This window comes from Ischnura elegans, chromosome 2 (genome assembly GCF_921293095.1).
Source record: "Ischnura elegans chromosome 2, ioIscEleg1.1, whole genome shotgun sequence".
Lineage (NCBI taxonomy): Eukaryota > Metazoa > Arthropoda > Insecta > Odonata > Coenagrionidae > Ischnura > Ischnura elegans.
Genome location: NC_060247.1, coordinates 83,412,051 through 83,438,700, shown reverse-complemented (window position 1 = coordinate 83,438,700; position 26,650 = coordinate 83,412,051). Strand labels below are relative to the sequence as shown.

The window sequence follows — 26,650 nt, the reverse complement described above, 5'->3', positions numbered from 1 at the left end:
TAAAAGAAGATGTAATTAACATCGCTGTAATTCTGTTAAGCTGTGTAACCCTACATTCACCAAAGGTTTACTCAACGGTCATTAATACACCAACCGAGAGGAATAAACTTGGCTTTCCGGAATCGTTGTAGACATTACACGCGAGAGTGGAGGCACAATTACCCGTTCACTCCACTTTTAGCGGAGCCCAAACATCTCCCCCTTAATCTGAGATAAATGATCCTTCACCCGCTCCATCCCCACCGAACTCTTCCTCTAGACGTTTCCGAGGGAAAGAACGGACGGGTTTAGAAAGAAATCGGACCGCAAGCACACATACATACACCAACAACAAACAGCACGAGACTTCTCCGGGCTAGAGAGACGATGTTAAAAAAGAAACAAAAGGCGTCTTCCCTTGAGCAGGGGGAGACGAAGAAGGGCTCAAGTAGTTAGGATAATCGTGTATCCACTCCAGCCACATCCCCTGGTTAAGCCAGATAAGTGTTGCGGGGCATGATGGGAAGAGGGGTGGGGGTGACGCGAGAAGGATGTGCCTTGCTCTCGGCGAATTAATTGCCCTGGTGAGAAAGCGGAATGGCTTTTGTTTTCCCGTGTGCGCCTTGGTGCCCGCTACGGAGAGGGTATACACCACTCACAGCCTCCCACTCTTCGTGTTCAGACTTCCCTTCACGTCCGGGGCCCACGCTGCCGCTGAGCGCTCGGTAACTCCTCCTTGAGTCGCCCGCTTTCTCGAGCCGTGCGTAAGAGTGATGCGCTAGATCAATCATACCCGGTGTCGCTTTTTATTAAAAGAAATCGGTGATTGTATGGGACAGATAAATTACGACAAAAATGCAAATCATTCTCATCCAGAAAAAAATATGGATCTCTTTCAACCCTTTCGTGACTGTGCGGGGTAACTCAGTTAACCCAAAATATGTATAATGTTGTGTAATTTTTTATATTTTTTATTTTGCCCCTTTGATATTTTTTGCAATTGAGCTCAACCACTTTGTCGTTATTTAGGCAACGAATGACCTTTTTTACATTTAAATTGTTTTTGGAAACTTCAATTTTTATTGGTGGGGTAACTGGGTTACCCCGCACAGCTGTAGGCAGGAAGAAAGAAAAACTTGTTTTTTATATGAATGCTGGGATAAAAGTTGAATGCAATAAATTTTACTATGTTATAACTTTTAAAAAGCCAATATTCTACATGATGGCACCTTTTTTCTTATTTTTTCATAGTCCGTTTGTCAATGTACAGTTACAACAGCAAAATATGAGAGATTCCCGCCATTTCGCACAAAATCAATGTAAAAACCTAAATGTAGCATACAATGTAATTTTAAATTTTACAAAACAAGATATTGCATCATTAAAAAAAAGCCATGGTGTTGAGTTACATGAAAGACGAAAATACATAATATAATTTATGAATTATAAATGGGTACTTGAGATACCCCACACAGTCGTTCGTGTTAGTTTTCTAGGAACGGTCACGGAAGGGTTAGCATTAAACTTGGTTCCCTCCAGGCGCACACTGTGGATGACTTCTTAACCACCCGGTGAAGTGTTCAATTAGAGCCAACGTTTCAATTGCTAACTCAGTCGTCCATTCGAGGCCCTGAGGACGATGGAAGAGTTACAGTCCAGCCACTGAGACATGACAGTTTGAGTCCCATGACAGTTAGAAGGGTCTAGTTCGGGGTAAGGCGCAAGGTTGCCAGGTAAGAAAGGGAAACGCCCATGTCGCATGTAAACAAACGGGTTCCGTGAAGAAAGGAGCCAGAAGGGACGACGAGCGTTAAGGACCCAAACGAAGTGGTGGTTAATTTGGTGATTCGAAAAAAGGGTTTGTTTCAGTGCTTTATATGCATGTGATAACGTTGTATGACCAGGCAAGGGTGTGAGTTGCGTTTGGGGGACCGCGATTGTCTGCTAACCGTGCTGGCGCAGGGTTGTCTGCCCCTCCTGTTGAACTGTCATCGGATAACTCACGTTGGCTGTACTGTAGCCATTGTAACGTCAGCTCTGACTTTACAGCTCTTTCGGCGGGAATCCCGCGAAGATTTCATTCACATCATTATTTCCTTAATCTATTTATTTCGCACACTCTATCACAGCATGAAACTTTTGAACGAGCTCATTATTGACAATTACCAGAGAGATGTAATAAGTGCCAATAAAGGAAGGGCACCTCGCGGTAATTGTGTTGGTAAATGGTTACAAAACAGTCCATAAAAATTTTTGTCCATTTAAATTGTCGTCTGTCATCATTTTGCAGAATTTATTATTATTATTATGTCCTTATTTCAACAAGCGAATTTAGGACTACATAGTCCTCTCTTACAATTGACTTGTTTGACATTCACATACATCCATGCCCTGGATGGTGGTCAAACCACCCAGGCGGGATTCGAACCCGCGACCTTTAGGTTAGCTGTCGGGGACTTTACCCCGGCGCTACCCAGGTGAATTTACGTATAGCTATGACAGTAGTAATGACTTTTTCCTATTTGAATACGTAACTTTATGCATTATGTTAATTATCATCGTCAATAAAAGCTTAAAGCTTAAGTTCTGTGATAAGCGGCCCCAATCGTCCAGTCCTGATGTAATTAAGTGATACATAGCAAAGTGCATAATATTTCGATGGTAAGTACGCAGTCATCATCTTCAAATAATTTCTATCATTGAGGCTTGCGCTGCGATCGACCCTTATTCATTCTGACAAGTGGGCATTTACCTTTGAAAAATTACTTCCCTTTTACTACTTTATTAACCCTTAATTGCATGAATTACTAGAAACATACCAAATAAAATTTTCTTCATAAAATATATTCAGAAACGCCTCAATCACTACATTTTAACAACTTGTTCTGCTATATTTTAATTTTAAGGAAACATTCTATTATGTTACATTGATAAATGTGTGACATATGATACATTATGATTATATACAAATTATACATTCAATGGATATGTATCAAAGTTTTGGCAATTTTCCACAAAAGGTTGTCATTTCACATACTCATTGAAAACTTCTCATTGGCGCCCGTGCCTTTACTAATCACAGAAATAGACCTATGCCTCGGATAGATATAGATATGCGTAGGTGAATGTATTTCTCGGGTAAATCCTCTTACTCGTTTCTCATACGGGGAGCAGACTTCCTTAACCTATTTCGAAGCTGATCACCTTAGGCACCTACTGACTGCTTAAGGAACCACACAGTATAACGACGCGACGGGGTGTATCATATCTGATACACCATACCTTAGAGAGGAAAAATTTTGTACCAGAAATAACTGGAAATTAGTGTAGTGTATCATGTATGATACAGAATACAGTGAAGGGTTACAATAAGAATGGAAGGAGGGAGTTGGAGAGAAGAAACCAATATCCCTGAACACAATCAACCCGCAACACATTCTCTCTCGCTTGGTAGTATAACCTTCGAGGCAAAATGTATGTACTTGTACAGCTATAGTCAAATAGAGGTGTTGAATCATTTAGCAGCCATGAAGTCAGCTTATCCGTGAATACCTACCATAGATGCCGGTTGGATAAAGAGGGGTGAGGTACCCCTTAAAAAGTAAATTTTGCGGCTTTTGTTTACATGGAATGATTGGGTCAAAATCGATTTTTTTTCTTTGAGATATTGAGAATGCTAGTCAATATTTTGTTGATTCATTAATTAAATAGCAGAAGAAATCAACTTGGCATTTTTACTACTTTCATTGGCATATCTACCTGCTGTGGTTGATCTTTTAAGAAAATTAATATTGATATATTTATCGTGAATGTACATTTCCAAAGAATTTCCCCTTTTTATCGCCGTAAGTGTTAATTCTCTCACTTCCGACTGTATATATGTCATTACAAGAACTCACCCTGATTGATTATACATCTACAATCGTTTTTGTCAACACGGTGCAAATAGGAATGTACAAAACCTATGATTTTTACCCCTAATTGGCGTCATTGTGCAACCAATTCGACAAAACACACAAAATGTATTTAAAGAAACAGAATCAGCGCTTCGCAGAGGCAGTTTGCGATTACTTAAAACATTAATTACGCATAGCTAATGGATTCGTCATCTGCTGGAAAAGTTCAGCAACTGCGTCTTTCTAATTGAATTTTATTTAACATTTGTCCAATTATGGAGAGAGAATTACTTTTGGTTTGTCTATCTTAGCAAATATACCTTACATTCTCAAATATTACCACCGTATCTGAGGTTTTGATAGTGCCTAGTGTATTTTACTATAGAAGTCATAGCTCAATTTATGGTGTAAAAGAACTTGCTAACTATTTGTGTATAAGAACGCAAAACATTATGGACTTACCCTTAGCACCGACGGTCAAATTTCGTATAGCATACAATATCCACCAGGTTTCGGATGTTTTTACTCCTGGCGATCCGTTTCTTTAAGGTATCTGAGGAAATCTATGCATCTGGAAATAAATACAGAGGATAAAATTCAACAAATACCTTTGATGAAATGTGTTTAGCAAAATATCAATAATGCACATTTAATAGCGTTTCAGGTTATTTCATGTTAACGTTTCATCATAAAAGCCAACCACTCTTGAGCAAACATTTGAAATTAGCTGGGGAGCCAACATTTCGTGAATTTGCACGTGCTGTAGGGCGTAATTTAGGTATCCTTATAATGAATAAATATTTTAATTCTGCTTTCATAACTTTTTTGTGGTGTCTAAAGTATTTATCCTTTCCTGATAACTACGAATAAAAATATGAATCAAATATAGCGTAATGCTTCTTTCAGTGCCTCATTAGTTACTTTATATGGGTCTAAACTTATTATAATTGGTTGAGTTTATGTAAAAAAATTATAACCTTATGTTCCTGCTTCTCAAAAAATTTAAATACAGAACTTAGTCAACCTATCGCCAATTAGGTATTTACTGATGCTTAATACCTAATTACTTGCAATAATTTCATTGGGATTCCCTTTGCTTACTATAATATATTATAAATTAACATTTTCAATTGCGTAAAATACAATTTTTTTAAACAATAAGACCGTGTAAAAGCTATGAGGCAAATGAATTTGAATAGTGTATTATAAAAATATTATTCATCAAGAGGAATTTAAATTTTATGATAACTATCAATAACGTTTTGGTCAATAAAATTAAAGTGAACCAATAGCTTTAAAAGTTTCGCGATAAAATATTGTAAAATACGTGACACAGCACCACTTTTTGCATATAATTTCATATTGGTAAAAAAAAAATATATTCCCCGACTAAGCAATGCCAGGGAATACAGATCTTGTGTGCCAAACGAGCATAAAACCGTACGGTATTAAATAAATGTCTCCGCCTGAGTATCATTCCGTGAAAAGAAGGAGAGGAAGTGCACCTTCCAATACAAATTGGCCAAAATTCTTCCCAGCCATTTTCTTCAAGCCAACGATCCAGTCAATCTGCTCCCTTCCAATCGGAGAAAGTACGTAAGCAACTACTGAGGCGTAAACGACTCCGAAGGGTGAATTGACCGAAGAGAAGAATACGTTGCAGGCCACAAATGGAAAAAAAGGTATGAAGAGACGCAGAAGGAACACGTTCAAGGAAAATCGGAACGTGAAAAACCCACCGAAACATTGAGTCTCCAACATAATTCCGCATAAAGACTTCGTCCGCCATTGTATGGTTTCGCCAAAGCTATGAAACGGAATAAGAAGGAAAAGTGTTTGGACCCACTTTCAATCCCGCTCCCTCGCGAACCAGGGTGGATAATTTGGAATGCGAGACGCTCCTCGAGATGAACATGAAAGGAAAGGATGGATTGGAACACAACCTTATCATCCAATAGAAAGAATACCTCTTGGAGTGTCCGTGGAAAGAAACTGCAACTCAAAGCCATGGTTTGGATTGAAAACGCCGCGTTACAAAGCTGGAAGGGATACTATAGTCCATTGCAAGTGATTGGTTCTTAGCATAAAGGCACTGGAAGGCAAGGAAAATCTTCAACCATGGTGAAACGACTCTGAACTAAACTCTGAAAGTATCTAAGATGGCATGTCCTAAATTGATGTCCTCAGAGGAGTGCAACAGTAATAAAAAATGACCTTTTCCGCCAGACATCGATTACATATTGAAAAATATGTAACCAATTACAGCTCCAATTTATCTTCATTGTTGCTCATTGGAGATTGTTTTTGGTTTTCATACATGTAACCTTCCATAAAATCATAATATATTAACAACACCATCAGCAATATGACCAACAGACAAATATTGCCCTCTCCGTTTGAATAAACGTGATTTTGACTGGTGCTGCTATATTCATGTCAACTTTCGTAAAATATTTATATTACTTGCCAAGAAAGTGTCTTTTTTTCCGAATTCAAAAATCTAAAAAATTAACTTTTTCATACTGTGAAATCACACCTTATAGAATTCCAAGAACATTGGAGTCATTAAAAAAAAATTTCTACTCACATACGGTAGCATCTCACATAAAGCTGATTTTGGTACTTATAGAATTTTACATTGGCTTAATTTTGTGACTTTTCAACAACTTTGAAATTTATATTGCACTTACCATTTGACTCAAATTAATACCTTTTAAAACTAATTCGGGTAGATAATAAGAAATAACTTCAAAATAGAGAAATTTTCAATACTCTAGCCCTATAAATGCACTAATTATTCCAAAACACCGCATAGAACTCGGTTGAAATAGATATTCTTAAATTTCATGTAAGCAAATTGATTTTTTCGTAGCCAATTTCATCCATGGTGTAGGTGTATGTACTGATTTTACATATTTGAAAGACAAATAATTTCCTGGCCATTTTTATGATCGTATTAACTTCATTAAATAATGGCTGATGAATTGAAAACGAACCACTTTGTTATTAATTCTTATCAGTATACAACATATTTGTTTTAATAGTATCCACGATGGTGAACCCAAACCTTCTTTATGAATTTGAGTGATCAAGAATAGAGCGCAGTGTGATAGATACCAATCAAGAGGTTCGTTTACAGATAGCGAAATTTACACAAAATGGATGAATAGAGAATGGTAAATACGGTAAGAGACAGTACATAAAGTGGATAAAGAAGTATGGGTTGTCCAAAAAAAAGGAGCAACGACAACCTAGATTTGCGATTAGGAAAATTTACTTATCACTCCCTCGTGACCGGTTGTATTTGATAATTTTTTTAGACTTATTCCTGGTTTAAAAACTTATCTCAGCTTTTGAAATGTTCAGGGAACATACAGTGAATCCTTATCAAGTTTTACTCATAAAATGTAAGTTAGCACTGAGGTAGAACATTCAGATCTTATATGTACGTAATTCCTTAATTCCATTGGGTTCTATCCTGTTATGTTACCTGAACTTATTCTGCTATGTTACCTGAAATAATTAAGTTGATTGTTTCTGTTTGAAACGGGAAATCATTCAGAAAATAGCCTCCAAGAATGAGCAAATGCCAACGAAAGCGGTCTAAATGCCAATGAATCTCCTAATTGGTATCTGCCGCACTCCCCTCTATTCTTGCCGACTTATTCGTTAGTTTATTGGCCAATTCAACTCAAGGAAGGCTATTTCCCAAGGTCGGGCCGGAAGAATGCAACTTCTTGAGGAAAGAGGCACATTTCTGGAAAGAAAGGTGAAAGAAAGCGACATTTCTTCGATAGACTCGTATAGGTTTTCAAAGTGAACTTAGGACGGGCGGATTGAGAGATGGAAACAAAATCGAGGAGGAGAACTGAAGTGTACTCGACAAAAGCTTGCTGAACGAGGAAAAGAAATATGAGCTATAGCGATGGTGGAACTCGGGGTGGACGGTTCAAAGAGTCAAAGTTAATGGAGAAGAATCGGGATAATTCTGTCGAGCAAAGCGAAAGGGCTGAACGTGGGATTAAACAAGAAATTGCCAGATTGGCAAGTAATTCATTATCTTTTATGCTGACTTAAACGCTCGCACCAATTTATTCGCTCCATGGCTCTCATTAAGAACGAAATTTTCTCCCGATCCAACCGTTACGCACGATCGCACAGTAGCCATGTTGGGGTTTCAGAGGAGAATGAAAGAGAAATTATCCACGATAATATCCTAAGTGAGGATATTTTCGTTTGCATTTATTTTAATTGCTCAACATTAATACACCCTTCGTTCAGCAATAACATGATCAGCTTTTAAGCATAACTTCATCGTTATTACGCATAATGCAATATTTACGAAGGAAAAATTCAAGGTTTGTAGCCCATAAATATTTCCAAGTATTGACAGTTTGCGTAATTTCAAAATGCTCATTGGAAAAAAGTAATATGAATTCTTCTTCTCAAGCTCTCTTATAAAAAATAAAAGTCAAGGTCCTGATTTATTTTGCCAGGTTATCAGAAAAGTAAGTACGAAAAAATATATGACTGATTTGTATACCTTAGCTTACATAAACGAGCCTAATGTTCTAGCAACTACGTACGCAGACAAAAATGTCTACACACGAAAATACATGCATTTCCTCAGAGTCATGAGTGAAAGTGTCTTGCATTATGCCAACTTTACCCTTATATCAATCGGTTTATGTGTCAAATGAGACAATAAATTATGTAAAGTCCATTGAATGCCATTTGTTTTCCACCACGGAGCCAATGGTAACTATGTAGCATGAGCAAAACCAAAAAAAAATTACAGCTAGACATACGCTGAGCTATGATGCAGGAGGACCTGGATATGCTCTTTTTCGGAGCGTGAAGATTGGTTAAGAGCAATTTTAACTCAGCATAGAACATTGTTTACGAGTTATGGAGAGCTAAGAAAGATATACATATATTGATCTTCTTGCTAAACTAACACAGCGTTGAGTAATCACTTTATTATTGTAGCGTTTTGTAAGCAAAAGTTTTTACTGTAGCAATTTGAACTGCATACGCGAAGAGCAGGGACATCTCAAATAAGTGCCACTTCGAGAAAAAGCAGTACCAAGTGGTCACTTAAATTAAAGTACATAGTTTTATGGAGAAATTAATTCCGCATAAGTGCCAGCGTGTATACTACACAAAATACTAAATGATGATGGCTCCATCCTTGAGTCCCTCCAAGTTCACCCGAAAACCTCAAGAATAGTCGCCATGGACTTCATGTATCTGTGAATATGCGTAATTAGTAATTTCAATTACAGTGAGAGAGATTTTCTGCCGCGTAGCTTGTCGTTAGCGGAACCTAGGTATAGATGAGTAAGAAGTGTGAAATATATCTTTATATATTTCTTAGATTTAAATATACGTTCGCACTACATGTGCCACACTTGAAGGTTATTTCTTTAGAGAGCATTAGAGGAAGAATAAAAGCAAATTTTTTCAGCGGGCTTACATTTTGACCTAAAGCAAACTGTCGAAACCTGTGTATGACTCCCTGAATACCTTAGGAGGTTTTTTGCCGGATTCCTACGAAGACTAGGGGAGACTAGTGATGGGAAGAGTTTAGCGTGGAATCGCAAATGGAAGAGGAACTTTGCGGAAAATCTGCCAGGAACGGGAGGAGGGGGCTTGAACTCGGAGATATATATATAAATGGATGAAATACGAGAATGGAATGTCAGATAGACAGAGGGAGAGTGAATGAATGACAAAAAATCCAGCTCGGTCAACAATTATTTCGATTTGCGGCTTCACCATTCGGTTAATTGGATCAAACGGTCGTTAATTAACACCAGGATTGGATTTTCGAGGCAAGAGAGAGGGAGAGAGCAGAATTTTGGGGGGGGGGAGGTCGTGGAAGGGTCGTCTCCGCTGTTGTGTGTGCGTACTGTGGAGTAATGAATAGGGGAGGAGAGGGGGGAAGGAGGTAACTCGGGATTGGTGGAAATGAGAGGTAGTAAATGGAAGCTGGGGAGAGGGAGGTTGTTCGAGCCATTTCGCGAGGGCACCGAAGGGAATGATGGGACAGAGTGGGAATGAAGCCGCAGCAAGAGAGGGGAAAATGTGAAGAGACAAATTGGGATGTGATAGGGTGGCTCGGATGAAGTCAATAGAGGGTAGAAGGGTCGTAAGCGTGTGGAGAGCGGGCCCCTATAACTCGGAATAAACACCCTGGGTAATAGTAACACAAAAGTTTCACTAATACTGCTATATCAGTTTACTATCCAGTAAGCGGCCTCAATAAGCATATTTTTCGATGAATGTTAAGAAATCAATCGAAAGGTTTTAAATTAATATTTATAAAAGGAGTAGGATAGTCGTAGTGTGTGGTGAGCGGGCCCTTATTAATCGTAATAAACGTCCTGAGTAAAAACAACACAAAATTTCAACTACTACACCTACATTGATATACTATCCAGAAAACCTACTCAGCAAGTGCGTGTTTCGATTGGTGTTGAGAAATAAATCGAATGATGTCAAGTTCCTCAGTGATTCAACTCAACGCTGGTTTGGTTAGGTGAGGGTAGAGCTAACCCCAGACACACACTGGCGTGTGAACTTCACACATTCAGGATAAGGAGGCCAATGCGTTTCACTGGGCCACCTTACACTTCGAGGATTTGAAATCGGGGTGTCAAAAGACTTCACCAGAGATATGATTTATCCATTAATTATCCTTGATCTCACTGAACTAACGAGAAATGTATTTTGAATACTGGGATAATTTTAAATTTAGTGAGCAGGTAAAAAAAATATTAGGGGCTCGTTAAAAATTTTACTGACTGATTTCCACTCAGTATTATTAACGTATTATAATTTTCGTAGCATCGATCGATATGAAAAAGGAATTCCTGGACCTATCCGTTCGGCAAGTCTCCGTATTATTTATTAAACCTGTTGTACCTGGAAGTACAGCGAGGTTCTTTGATGATGCTCTTCGTATCATACTGAAAGATTTCTGTTCTTATTTGTTCGAGCGCATAGTATGTATGCATGGCAGAATGCATTTCAAAAGCTAAGGTTTATTTACGTGAATATTATCAAATGGAGAGCGAAATTAATAGAGGAAAGATAATTCAGGGTACCGGTCAAGGCAAATGATTTTTCTTTTCCCTCTATCTGGCATTTCGCATATTTGTGCATTGCGGGTGGCTCCGTAAAGTTATGACCGTAGCTAGTTTATATAGGTATCATATAATCTGCCGAGTAATTGCCCCGAAAAACACTCATGAATTACAGTAGGTATTTTTGCTTAACACTTTGACGCCCGAGGTATTTTCATGTGCGGGTTGCGAGAAACCCATGCCTTTTTCCGGATATTTATAAAACATTTCCTAATCCGAAAAGTACATGCAGTTGAAATGAGTTCCTTCCATACAGGAAGACCAGGTAGCTAAAGGAAGAGATTACATAGTTCAGAAAAAAACGCACGAAATACTTTTCCTCAGAATCAAATACGACAGCCCGAGCTCTACTAGGGCCTGTGGTCCCTGGAAGAAAATATACAGGGCCTGGGCTTCAGAGTGTTAAATGGATTTTAACCAAGTATTACTTTTTAATAAAAATCTATACGTTAAAAAAAGAAATGCAAGGATTTTTCAAATAATTTGCAGTAAAAATGAACGTAGAGAGTGAAGTATAATCGGTGAGAGACAAAATGAGACGTGATACCCTTGGCTGGGATGAAGTCAATGGAGGGAAAATAAAGGGGGGGATTATATTTGGTGAGTTCGCAAAACGGGGGTTGGTGGCGATAGTGGCGCATCCTAGGGGAACGGAAAGGGTTTCGAAGGAAAGAGATTGGCATACAGGGAGCGATGAAACGCCAAGTTACTGCGCGAGGACCCGAATGGAGTGTTGGGATTTTTCACCCCTCTTACCCCCTCCCCATCACTGGGTTTCCTGCGGTCAGGGATTGTTCCCGAAAGCCAATATAGTCGAATGGTTTCGAATCGCCTAAAGGGAAGCGGATTTTGCGTGACTCTCTCCTCGCTTGCACACATTGCCCCTTTTCACGTATTCTCATCTGCCTCAAACCCACTCACTCCATCACACCTTTCACGGTCTCAGTCAGAGGCAAATGAACCCGCGCGCTCCCATTCCCAAAATCAAAATTTTCCGCCTCTACCACGTTCTTCCGCGCCTTCCATAGCAAAGAATGGACGACATGGAGGAGTGATGATAAATCATTACAGATTTTCCCGGTGACTGGAGAATGTAAAAATGTTTCTCAGAATCTCCGGATGATGCTCCTTAAAAGCGTCGACGTTTAGATAAGAGACTTAAAAAAAAATTAATTCCACTTGTCCAAAAACAGCGGTATTTCGCCTTTTACGTCGGGGTTCGCATAATATTTAACAATTGTACAGACATGAACACCCACGCCCTTTATAGGGGAAAACTACGCACGCGGAACTCGAATCCGTGGCCTACGGTTTGGCGAGAAGAAGACTTTTCCCCGCCGCCACCGAAGCTAGCTTTGCATCAAAGGGCGTGTTTCCATGTAGGTTTCCACGGAGACTTTGCAGTGATTCTTACGGGTTTCCGCCCACGTTTATTCATTTTTTTATTTCAAACAAGTAAATTCTAAGAAAGTACGTTATAGTCCTAGATTATCTTGTGATAAAGGCGATATACATGTATCATTATTATTGTTGTTATTTTTATGGCCAATAAAAATTAACAAGCACGGAAGGAAACTCGTAAAAATCACGGCCTGTATCAGAGCGTATACTTTTTTATCTCTAAAGGTTCACGTAAAATAATTCTAGTGATGATGAAAAACAAAAGGCTTTGGCTAAGTGGTCTATTTTTAATCGTTGTAATGATACTTTAAATGTTATAAAAATATGGATTGTATCTAGAAAATTGTAAAAAGGAAGCTACACATAGCTTTTGGAGACAAAAAATCGATCAGGAATCCTGTTGCGTTTTTCTTATATAGTGAAAGAAAACTGAGTAAAAAATCGAGTCAAATATGTGATTTAAAAAAAGATTAACATCAACTTTATATTTTTCCTGTCACACTCTGCCATAAAAATTAGGGAAATTGGATACCAAAATTTTCAATGAAGGGAAGAATAGCTTAAAGAAATAAATACGTTTGGACCAGAAAATTGCTTTTTTGACGCGTATGCATTCAAGAAAATTATATTCATTCATATACAAAGTAATCATAGAGAAAATTGTTTCTCATGGCCACAATATGAACAATTGTTAGTATCGATAATTACTTAAAGCATATAATCTACAAAGTTATTTCACGAATTTCGTCGGTAAAATTCCGCAAAATGAGCTACGAATATAAGCACGTCCTCCTGAAGAAAATTTTGTCATGGACTAGAAATTACATTTTAGGAATGTGAAATAAGATTGAAGCAAAACCGAAGCTTTATATTTCATAGCAGTAAAGAGGAAACAATAGTAAATGTGATTGGATTCTCTACCGGCAAACATCATGGCACTCTTCGTGTTATTCAGTATATTTCCTAAGAAATGAGTGATTATTAAGCTAAAGGATAGAGAACGATGTGGTGATAAAACAGAAAAAATCTGCAATTTTGGACTGAGGCACTGCTACGGTCACATGGAGCAGCAAGGTGAGATAACAACCATTGCTACAGCCTATGGTAAGAGCACAATAGAAACAACAATGATTACAGCTGGAAGTGCAATTTAGTAACTTACGGGAGGCTAAAATTAAAGCCACACTTTTAAATAGTACTAGAAAATTTAAGTTAAATGTAGAAAAAAAACTTGAGGCCGTTTTTCCGACATTTAATAAGAATGAACAGGGAGAATGTGTCATAAATTACACTTTATTACACGCGAAGAGAGAACTGGTTGGATAAAATCGGGAAAAAATCGTAAAAATAATGAATGTGTAAGGGCGTTTGGACAAAGAGAGGACATTTATATGAGAGTACAGGTGATAGTAAAATAAAAATCCAAATGGATTTACTTCTGGCACGAAACCATGAATCCTCAGCCTCCATACACGTTAACCTAGAAAAAATGGATACAAAATGCAGAAGGGGGGAAAAAAAACATTTTTTTTGGAAGCCAGCGAATGACGAAAAAAAAAGTAGTACCGAACGAGTTTGGACCGAACGATTGCCAAGATCACACGCGGCAGTAAGGGGAATTATATCCGTGGCTACGGCCTCGAAGCCGATTGCCGATTCGGCGTCCGCTGATGCGCGCAGTGCGCGAGGTTTTCGCGGTCAGCGACGAGGCGAAATAACGCCACGGAGAACTGTTTGGGGAGCAAGAAGGTGGGGGAGAAGAGGGGAAGGGGCGGAGACAATAGCGGAGGGAAATAGGGGGCGGGGTTTCCGCGCGCCCAATGACACGACTGGGGAGGACGCGACCCGTTCAATTGCCGCTGCTTCCAAATTATTCCAAATCAACCCTCCCACCGACCCACCCCCAACGAGTCTGCCTCTGCCCTCTCCCTCCAACCATTAGCTCCACCCGCATTCTCTGGCTCTCCTCCACGCTCAGAAACCTTTGCTTGAATGTCAACATTTGGTATCTTTTGTTTTCATCCACTTGCATTCGCCCTATTCCACTTTCCATCCGCAGTCATACACGTTAGGTTCCTTTTCCCTCAGAAGTTTACGGGTGACGAATAATCACTAAATGTCCATTAAAAAATGAGAATAATCAGTGGCGTAACTAGAAATATGCTTTGGGGGGATGTGGGGGCTTTGGGCGGGGATGAGGGGGTTTAGTGGGGGTTACCTCCCTAGAAAACGGGGAGTTCAGTAAAAATTTTGAAAAATAAAATGCCTGGAAATGCATTTTACATCATTTTGGCAGTTAAAATTTAACTTCAAGCAGATGCAGTTGTTATATATCAAATAAAGACAATATTTTTAAATAATTTTTTGATTTCTCAGAGGCTTTGGGGGGGGGGATACATTCCCTCATCCTACCCATAGTTATGCCACTGAGAATAATGATTTAATAAACATGCCATAGAGAAAAACAAAAAAACGTGTGTAGGAACTAATTCAGATAACGACAGTAATGTATTAGAACGTAGGTATTATTTGGATTAAAATGATGTAAAACAATGTAATTTACATAAAACCAGAAGATATTAGCGTGGTGGTGTGGTGAAGTTTACCATATTGAAAGAAATACTTGTAATTTTCCACGATGATTGCATATATTACTACCTAGGTTTCTAAATCACCTCCAAGATGATGTAGTAGCATTGAAACCTAGGTCGTAATAAATTTAATAATTGTGGAAATCAGCAAGTGTTTATCTCAGTATAAAATATAAATATAATTTCCTAAGCCACCTGTTTTAAATATTTTTTTTCAAATCCTTCACGCTAGTTCATTACCCAATTTTGATAGAAACTGTCCCGTTATGTCAGAAATCATATCCATTAAAAAATACATGCTCTAGTCTTCCGCCTCGAATGAAATTAGAACGTGTGAGGGTCAGTAATTGCAATTTGTACTTTATAATTTAATATTGATTGAGCATTTTATATTATAGACCACGGTGAGATAGGGGAATGTAAGGCTAGTTTATTCGAAGGGTTGGAGAGATTAAATTGCTGTAAAACTACGCTATGTCAACGAACTCATCAACCACGTTTGAGTCTGACACATAAAAAATAAGTATCATGCTCTTCTTTGAAAAAATACGTAAATTTTATGCACGCTGCTCTTCCCTGATAATGGTAATACGCTGAACATGAAAGTAATCTTTCACCACCTATCGGTGAGCAATTTTTTTATATTTACTTACTTTTTCATTCAAAATTATTATAATTAGGCTGCAGTAGCCATAATTTGATGACAATAATTTTTTTTGCTGAAAGTCATTCAATTTATAACCATCAATTACAAGAGATTTTGACTATCCCAGTAAATTTGAGCTTTTGTGTTGAAATTTTTAATTTATTAATTTATTTTACAGCCTACAACGAGTTTTTAGCCATAACCTAAACTTCATGTAGAAATAAAATATTAATACCTCCGTCTGCATGTACGAACTATTGTCTTAACGTTTTAGGCGATTAAAAATGTTGCATAGATGTATTTCACACCATTTTCGTAATAATGAGCGCTTCTAAGCAGGACCATCACTCATCTCGAGTAAGTAGGTTCTCTTTGACATATGCATTTCAAGTACTTCTAAATTTCTTTTTTCTATCCTTTTTTCTATATCATCCATGTTTCGCTGCCTCCATTCCGGAAGCATGCACCCATTAGGTACTCATAATCGACTCTATGAGCCTTTCCTTTCTTATTACCCATCCTATAATTACTCGGTAATGTTGCGTAAACAGAGGGTGCAAACATTTCAACCGGATTATGTTTGTCTCGCTTGTAATTAATTGAGTTCTGGGAAGGCACGAGTTGCTTTGGTTTCTAATTACCGACGGCAATTTCCGGGTAATGCAGTGTTGCTACGAGCAGCTAACTCAAAATCCAGCATCGGACGAAATATGGTAGATAAGCTTCATTAAGTGACAGTGCTACCAGCCTACAAAAACCAAACATACCTCAAATATACTTTTCGAATATTTCGAAAACATTGATGTTTTAAAGAATACGAATTAGTAAGGCAGCGATAGCAAAATTTCCTTCTTAGGGAAGGATAATTAAAAGAATATTTGGCAAAAATATGTTCCACGACATGAAAATATTAATACTCAAGAAAATGAAATAGTAGTAGCTATACACCAGCTACACATAGTCGCCTTTTTTGTCTTTTGGAGGTAAAAAGATAATACTGTAAGGGTGCGAATATTTTATGAATTCCTTTATGGAATTTTCCCGGATAACGAAATGGCCTTGGTCATTGTCAAAACGTTTTGCTTGTCGTAATATCAATCCAATTCGGTTCAAATGTGTACGCCAGAATGAAGTAAAATAGACTAAAGATATGAAGAAAACCTCTTATCACCCAATGATTCGACTCTAACATTGTTTATATGGATGAGAATATATCTCATTGCAAACTAGGTTAGAAAATATCAACGAAAGACGAAGAAAGAAACCGCGCACGGAAGATAATAAAAGATGAATGAGAGGAATGGTTCATACTCTCCTTTTCCGAGTGGAAAACTCGGCAATAATCTAATTCACGTCTCCATTACTGCGATTAGCGTCATGTTTACTCGCCTTCCTTTCGTATAACGTCAAATCTTCCCATCTGAACCAACCACCCGTCTACACCCCATCGCAAACACAAAACCTTCGTGAACTTGGAATCAAAGAGAAGGAAACAACCAACTCCCTGATGCCTTCCCCTTCAACGCTCGTCCTTGGCCCTCGTATCCAACCCTCCCCGAAAAACGTTGGTACTCGTTCCATCTCCTCATGTTGGCCCAATCCACAGTGGAAGGCATTGGGGGACAAGTGGATGGATCCTTGCCCCTTGCCTCCCGTTCCACGACCAGCCCTGCCTCCTACGCACAAAGGAGTCCTCCTTCAGAGAATCCCCATACTCTGTTTACCCCCACACGAAACCAATCGTTCTACCCCGCAGAAACACCCTTCCCCACCAACAAGTCTACAAGATCGATTCGTTCCCCCCCCAAAAAAGTCAAAGGAAAACACATTTTAGCCCATTTAATGTCATTCTTGTGAACGAGACTTATTTAGTGACATCTTTGAAAGAAAACAACAGTCCAAAATACTCCAATCTAAAAAGAAGTAACTGTAGACATTAATAATGAGATTTTTCATTACCTTTAAACCGCTTATTAATAACCGAACCAAAATATTATGGTGATATTCTATCGAGAAATGTAGCTAATATCAAGACCGTAGTGTGTGCGATATCGAGGGGTTTAAGTCTGTGATGTAGCCAAGAATTTTTTTCGGGGCGAGGGGCCAAAACCAGCGGGGAAAATAAAAAAACATGGTACTAAGTAGAGGGTTATAAACTAATTTTAACACTTTTCATAATCGAAAAGAACTCATTTTTCAAGAAAACAGTGTAAATTCATGATATTTAAATATTTTTCAGATATTTTCTGTAGCAAAGTAATTATATTTTTATTTTTCGGGCGGGGGGGTTCCGGACCCCCCGGACCACCCCTCTGGCTACGCCACTAGTTTAAGTCTCATCTGTCCCGAAATTGTCCTCGGGATTGTGTGCAGTGAATTCAACCCCGACATACTTTCTGGCTACGGCATTGCATGACTTTACGACAGTCACAAATGAATACCTTATTCAATGATATCCGGGGTTGAGTACAACCGGCATGTATGACTACCCCGTCCCTTCAAATAAAGAATCTCCATTGAATTTTTCTGGCTACTGCCTTGGCGACTATCATAGTGGTACCAGTAGTCTGTGAATTTGAACAGGCATTGTGGCAAGCAAGCAAAATAGGTTTGTTAACTCTGACCCTACAACACTAAATTATTCACGTTTTTGGTAACTAAAGAATACGAAAAGACACTGATGAATGAGTGAGTTCGAAATACATGATCTCTACTTGAGATATGGAGAACAAAATAATCTCGCCGTTTGCTAATTGAATTTTCTTTGAGGATACACTGTTTCTACTGTCAAATTTACACCTTATTAATGAAGTAAACTTATATAAATAAATTAAAAGTGGAAAATGTAGCCCTAGTATTTGATACTTTTCTAATAAGGATTGTATTTCTCTGTTTTTTGCTAAGTGTCAGAGCTTAAAATCTTGTACTCTATCGTGTACATAATATGCATAAATATCTCTCCCTCCTCGACACATAAATTTAACCTACCTAAGTGAATGTAAAATACGAAATTATTCGTCCTGAAAGAGACCTCAGTATATTAGGCAGTTTAACCAGGGATCCCATCATCCTAGAATCCTTAATTTGGCACAGCTTGCGTTTATCTCCCCGCTTCCAGGGCATCACGGAGATTTGATCCTGGAAGCCTCACCCCCCTCGCCGCATATCTAACAATTACGGAAATGGAAAGGGTCTTTTATGGGCCTCTGTCACATGTGCGGTGGTGGGCAGGTATTTGTAACCCTTTTACGCACACGCCAGCGGTGGGAAAAGGTTTGCGAAGGATATGGGCAAATATTTGCTCCTCCATGGATGGGATTAAGCGGCGAATTACGGTGATTGGCCGTCGGAATAATCCATCAAGGAACCAGCGGCGGTTATATCGCGCACCCGCAGTTTTAGAATGTTTGCTCCCTGATTGGCTCTCAGTTTGTTGACCACTTAGGAGACTAAACGCGTCGGTAGTTGGAACTTCTTTCAAATAGGAAAAAACTCGTGGACCCATTAAGTTCTCACATAATTGTATTACTTAGTCCTTTTTGCTACAACACAATAGAAATCAGCATGGTTACGTTTTAGGAACGATTATGAAGGCAATAAGATGTGAAAATTATCCAAAATGGCACTGATAGAACCGTACATTATTTTACACATTAGTGTTTTTCTTTATGAAAAATGAAAAAAAAGATTAAAGAAGACTGTAAAAGCTTTGTTTCCTCGAAGAAGGTGATTAATCCCAAATATTCTATGTTTTTAGCGTCCGACTAATCGAGAAATGAGAGTAGTGCTTAAGCCATCGTCTAATCAGAATATTTATGAAAAAAATGATGCATCCAATGTAAATGTGAAAAATATTTACTTCCTCTTCTTCAATCTGAATTATTGAACGAGTTTCTGCTTTCATTACGGCTTCATCTTGCAACTATAAATATTTTTTGACACACAAACCTCGATCGTCTCTCAAATGTTTGATAACATTTTTCATTCAGTTATTTGTAATACAATTACATTAATTTATGACCAGAAAATAGATTATCTATTATACCCATAATATGAGAAAGACCTGAATAATCTATTATCTAAATATAAGAAATTACACAATAAATGTGGCGGCGAAAAAGTTTTGTTCCGTATAAATTCCAATTCCAAATGTTTGTATCTTTCTTCGATCGGACGAAATTTCAATATTTCTTTGCAAAATTCAGTTTGTATTAGGAAAGTAATCTAATATACTTTTCGTACAGATACTAATACGTTAGAATATAAATGCATTTAAAATAAGAATTTTAACGCTCAGAAAATACCTTGGATATCAGGAGTATAATTAGTAACCTATGAATGACGAAAACAATATATATTCCACAAGACTACTTATTGGTCATTTACTTTTATATTTAGCGCTTTTTTTACACCTCTATAATGACCTGGCATTTTTAAAAAGACACTTCAAACTGAGTAAGAGCATTAGCTTCTCCGGTGATAAACGCTTTCTCCATTCGCATTGATCGTGGATAATGATCAATTAAATTTTAAATTTTAATTTAAACTCGACAACACTCCACGTTACAAGTTACAAATTTATTCATTACGAATGCATTCTTTCAATGCACGATTAGGGATTGAAATTAATTAGCAAGAAATCATTTCAAGTGATATTTCTCCACACCATGAGTTCGTTCCTTCACTCAAGAACAAGAGCTAACATCGCAAATTTTACGTGTCAATTACTCCTTAACTGCATTCGAAATTCCCAGAGTAATGTCGAGAGAATATTCCCGAAGAAATTGCTCGGCTGTATGAGCCGGTTGGGACATCGCCCATCATGGAGCTCGAGATCCACCGAATGTTACGTGACTCGGCTCATTGAGCAGGGAGTTCCTGCGACTTAAATGGAGCTCGGACAAAATGAAAGCCATGGAGCCCCGTCTCACGTATTTCCGTGGAGAAGAAGACAATTTTCGAGAGGTAAAATAATAAAACGTTGCGAAGGGGAGAAGAAATTAGGGGATAGGCCCAGAGAGGCGGGGTTGAGTTCTTGAAGAGGAAAAGACTGACGGGGGGACGGGAAAAGTTGGGAGTTTTGAGAGAGCCAAGAGAGGTAGGAAAGATAGAATTAAGGTTTTTGGAAGGCAGGCTCGGCCGGGGGGAAAACTTTTAATCGACAAGGCGTTTAGCGAACCATCAACCTCGCTCCTTCGCTATGTAATGGAATCTTCAATTCGCCCCATTCCGAAAAGCTCTTCGGGAGTCTCCCACTCCAACCAATACACTAGGTAATTAGCAAACGCGTTTTAATTACTTCCCCATCACTTAAAAGATTAGAGATGTAGAACGTTCAAGGGGATGGTTGGGGAACGGGAATCGTGGAATAGAAATTAGTACCTACTATTTGGCACGAGGAGAAGAAGTTGATGTAATTGAGGTAAAAGAGAAAAAAGATGTAGTCACCCCAATTCTAGAGAACTCTTATTCTTGTCGTGAAAAGCGTTTCTCTGCATTTTGCTAGGTAGTGATAGAAGCGTTGAATGAATATATTTTTGCAATCTAGAAAGAAATATCACATTCAATATTTTCATTTCCTAGCATAGAGTATGCCTCATATTTAGAGAAAATAACCAGTCAATCAATGATAAATTTGATCCGGAAATAATTCCAACGGGATGTTAAGTTTTATTACTAAGGAATCTGCAGCTCTCGATTGATAGATATCTGTGATTATTTTTTGTCCAATTCTTTGGAGAAAGATTAGACCTTCTATGCTTTTCCTTAAATTTGTATCTACAAATCAGAAACTTCTTAATTCTCGACTATCATTGATGATCTTGGGTGGAGGAAACATAGCTTAAATTAAAATTTTGACTGAGAAAAATATTAATTCTTAATTGTAAACCAGCAGGAGCCACAGAAAGCCAAAACACGAGCCTGTTACGACTTCAATTTTTCATTGTATCACAAATGAATTCAGTGTTTGAAGTCTCATCAGATTATTCATACCAAAACGTTGCATGATATGCGATACGATGTGGTGGAAGCCATTAATACTAGTAAAATGAAACATTGCCACATTTCCACAGGATTTATTCGAACACGACGCGTTTCGTTATTACAGCAACACGATAATGTACTTGATAATGCTGTTCAAGAATGTGTTTACTCTCAAATATTATAATTTTCAATAATGCGCTTGATTATGTTTTTGTAATACGAAATGCATCGTATTTGAATAAAACCTGTGGGATTATTGCAATGTTTGATTTAATTAACATGTCAAAAATGGTTCGAAGTTGAATGCTTCAATTAAAAAAAAAAATGATTTGCGGTATACCATCAATGTTTCCTAATTTTTTTGCCGTTCTCTCATCTCGATATTCGATCACTTACAAATATATTTTATGAACAATATGAACGAGCAAACAAGCGTTTTATTTGAGTAAGTTTGCCGCTGTGAAACTTCTTATTTGCTCATCTCAAAACTCAAAATTAGATAATTTAAAATAGTATTTTCTTTGCAATATGAACGCGTGTATAAGATTTTCTTTGAATAAGTGTGCTGCTAAAAAGGCGTGGAGAGGAGGAAGCGCGTATTGGTGACAGAGTGTGAGAGATCTCACAGCCAGTGGAATACAAGTGGGCGAGAGAAAATGACAGAGAGATAGAGAGAGAGAGGAGGGGAGGGGTGCAAGTTGATGGGAATCATGCAAATTTGCCGCAAGGATTTCCTTCCGCTAACGACAAGGGTTTTGTCTGATGCCGTGAATGGAAATTAAAACACTTAAAGGGGGATTCACACGGCCTGCCAGAGGAGTTGGGGGCGGTGCAGGGTGGGGTGGGGCAGGAGGAGGATTGCTAGATGGCTCGAGGGTGGAAGGGGTTGAGGTAGTGTGAGAGACGAGAGGTGTTTGGAAATTGAAGAGGACAGAAAATGTGACGATTACATTTGCACGCATACAGTGGCGTAGTTGGAATCGGTGGGGTTAGAGAGCATGGTGTTTAAAATCACTCATAACCAAATAAGTTTCCAATAATCAAGGATAAAATTAAAATAAATCAAGAGATATTATGTTCTAACTCGAATAACTTCTTGAAATTCGATAAAAATTGTAAATTTTTAATGGAGAACAACGAATTTATAACAGGATATATTTATTTGCGGTCATTATATCATTATAATGAAACGGAAAAACTTTGTCATTCCACATGCATTTAATACTGTTTAATAATAAGACTTAGGTTTCGATGTGGCACGTAATCACCAGATGATGATGTACCACATCGAAGAATATATGGTATTAAATTATGTGGAGTTACATTATTTTTGCATTTTTAAATTGCATCAAATAAATTTATTTCCAAAGGAAACGTTAGTTCATCATTCTTATTAAAATTAATATTATTTTCGTACGACAACGTCCATATCTCCCTCTCATTGGATTGCCGGTATGCGATATCACTTAACGATCAATTTTTCTTTTAATAAATTTTTATATAACCTGTTCCCTCTCATCTGAAACAATAATATTTGGATAACTCTTCTAAATAGTCTCTAGAAAATCTCCTCTGGAGTCATTTTCTGGCTATTCTAGCGATGAACAAATGCGTAAGGCACGGACTGCATATCTAACTTTATGTACTTGGATGGAGAATGGAGGGTTTGAGAAGGAAGTGGGTGGGAAAAATTGGGATGGCAGAGCGAGAAGTTTATAGCGAAAGGGGTCCCGTAGGAGTTTGCCGTGGAGGGAGGACGCAAGGGTGGGGAGGTGGAGGGTTACATTAGGCGGAGGACGCTGGTGAAAACACGGACAGAAATTAATCCCCTGCCCGCGGCGGGAGCAGCAAGGGTGGGTAGGGGGCAGGATGTGTCGCCGCTGTTCCTCCCCAACCCTTTTAAAAGGGTTCCCTGGCCCCTCTCCTCCTCTCAGGGTACGTCGTCAGGGGTACGCACCCTTGTCTGCTTCTCGCACAACTCCACCCTCTTTAAATCCCACCCAATCCTCGATGACATGAATTGAGAGGGTTCTGGAGGTTCGTATACACACAATACAGGGGGGCTTTCCAGGGGACAAGGCACTCCAAAAAGGATAAGTGCTTCCCTGTTTATTGTTAATATTTATGAGGATTTGACTCCACGAATTTCTTCTCCCTTTCTTTCGTTTCTTCTCGTATTTTTTAAAAGTTTTTTGTACCCCGAAGGGTTTTTCGTATCGCAAATACTTGGGATTATTACTATCGATGACCGTTTTATGTGAACTTTTTGAGATGAATCAATTTTTTTAAGTCCGCACCCTTCCGTTTAGAATCAGAATCCAAATCGCTCTTATCCCGAATGCGACTGGACTTGATTTCATCAACTTGTATAAGGATCAAGCAAATCCTCGAGCTCTCAACCGGAGGGTTATGGGATTTAGTAAAATGAAATCGGACGGGTTATACGGTAAAGCTGACAGGGATCCACGTGCATCCCTTCCGTTTGACTTTTTGATTGGCCGTTGCGCTGCAATGAAAACTTTCAACCGGGCTTGGCACAAGATTACAATCATCTCGTATCATAAAGCCCCACTTCATAATGACTAAGAGCTCTCGGATATTACCGATGAGTGCTTCCATTTTGCACATTTCCCACACTTCTTAGGATCAAATTATAATGGAGTATATTATCCTAATCGTTTAGGACACATCAAAGTAAACAGTCGCTCAAGGTTACGGAGCGATTAATAGGGCACGTCAATCAGTCACAGCTAAGAGTTTAACCCAAATAGTTAAACTTTTCAAAAGTAGAAATGTGTGAGGAAGATTACAAAGGCATACTATACAATGGAAGGAACATTCCCTATTAACTCACTCGCCTATCCGTACATAATATAAACGAAGCGCATTTGTGCACCTTATACTCACAATTTTAGTTCACTCCTCTAGCTTTTGTAGTTATGACGTAACAAGATTTTGAGAGACATTATTAAATAAACAATATAGGATTTAAAGCTTCTCGTCTAATATCATATTATCAACAAATATGACTGCTGCAAATATTTGGGTGATCACTTGACTGCACTTTTAGAATGGCGTTAAACATTGACTTCCAAGATGCGGAATTGAGCAATGCATCAACCTGCTTTATATAAACCTTTCTTGCTGCACCAAATATATTCATTAGTATACATTTGGCATTGTTTTGCAGATATAATAACGCATGGAAAACAAAATGAGTGCCTAATTCTCAATTTCTGAATGAAATTCTATTCTCCACTGCGTTTATGATAAAATATACGATATAGAACAAATCCACTCACATTCTAAGTTAATATCCGCGTAAAATTTCAAAATACCCGTTATAATTCAATGCAAATTTGTTACAGAACAATAAAACTTATCCATATTCTATTCCACTATTCGCAGGCCGGGGTCACCGTGACGGGGACGAGGACGACGACGACGATGACGAAGATGGCGGCGGGCGCAAGGACGAGGACGACGAGGGCGCCAGCGACGTGAGCGAAGATCGCGAAGGCGGAGGGAAGGGCCTGAAGAAAAAGTCCCCCAAGGGAGACGGGAGCCTCGGAGGCGGAGGGGGCGGGGGAGGCAGCGACTCCAAGGCGGGCAAACCCCGGAGGGCGCGGACGGCCTTCACCTACGAACAACTCGTCGCGCTGGAGAACAAGTTCAAGACGACGCGCTACCTATCCGTCTGCGAGAGGCTCAACCTCGCTCTGAGCCTCTCACTCACCGAGACGCAGGTGAAGATCTGGTTCCAGAACAGGAGGACAAAGTGGAAGAAGCAGAACCCGGGGATGGACGTCAACAGCCCCACGGTCCCGCCCCCACCTCCGCCCCCGCCGCACGGGCAGCCCCCGGGGGCGGGAGGTCCCGGGGGCGGAGGGGCTGGCGGGTTCGCCGCCTCCTCCTACGGCCTCTTGTACTCCATCCACCACCCGCCTCCTCACCACCCCCACCACCATCACCACCACGTGGGGCCGGCACCGCCCCCGCACTACCTGGCGGCGGCGGCGGCGGGGGGCGGGCCGGGGGCGGGCGGGGGCGGTGGAGGCGGTAGCGCGGCGGCCGCGGCGGCTGCGGCAGCCTACTCGCAGGCGGCCGCGTATCCCTACTTCCATCACCTCAACCATCCGCACCATCACCACCACCATCATCATCCCATCGGACACTCTTCGTGAGTGAAAGTGGTCATTGCGAGTTGAAAAAAAACTATAAATAAAAATTCGATAAACTTAATAACAGGATAAAATATCCGGGCTGCATGAGCAGCACAAAAGATGGCGAAAGTGTCAATTCTGATTCGAGTGATATAAAAAGACGAAGACCATTCATGCTGACGGATAGAGTGAGAAAAGGGTAATTGAAAGGCTTATCAATGCAGCACGCTCATTCCAATCAGGTGTTAAAAAGGGAATTTGGCCGGTTTCAGAGAAAAAATCCTTATCATAGGTTTATTAACAAGTCCCACAGATTTTTCTTCACCCTGGTCTGTGTTTAAAGGAATATAGAGTCGTTCCTTGAAAGGATGCCTACAATAACAGATGGTGTGAAAAAATATTATATTGACGAAGCTCTTTAGGCACATGATAGGAATGAAACAATAAGATGAAAGATTCATAGGGAAACAATATTTTCCGGTAGATGTGAAGGTCTTTAAATCCTCCAATTTATTGCTGCTTCAATGGTATTATTATTTGGATATGCTATGGTATGGACTGGTATCCAAAAATGTTGGCCATGTGCATGCGTACATATAAAAAAAACTCACTGGCATATTTTCCACAATGAGGAAATATTTAAATGCCAACCACAAGAAAAACACATGCATTTGAAGTGAGACTCTAGTAAAGCATATGCTGTTTACCCCATACGTCTTCTTGAATCATTTGACAGAGGACGTGAATGAACTCGATTTACAGCAAAGCCCTGTTGTAAATTTAGTGAGGACTAATAAACACTAGGTTTGCATGTATAAAGGGGCGGTCGAAGTGCAATGAA

At 39.1% G+C, this 26,650-nt stretch overlaps 1 protein-coding gene across 1 annotated transcript in view; it reads left to right on the top strand.

The window, feature by feature from the left end:
- Positions 1-25,830, top strand: part of LOC124153194 (homeobox even-skipped homolog protein 1) — a 64,739-nt gene extending 38,909 nt beyond the window's left edge. The window contains exon 2 of the mRNA XM_046526294.1: positions 25,055-25,830. Within this exon, the coding sequence (XP_046382250.1) occupies positions 25,055-25,830 (776 nt within the window). The remainder of the gene's footprint in view (positions 1-25,054) is intronic.
- Positions 25,831-26,650: the final 820 nt, after the last annotated feature.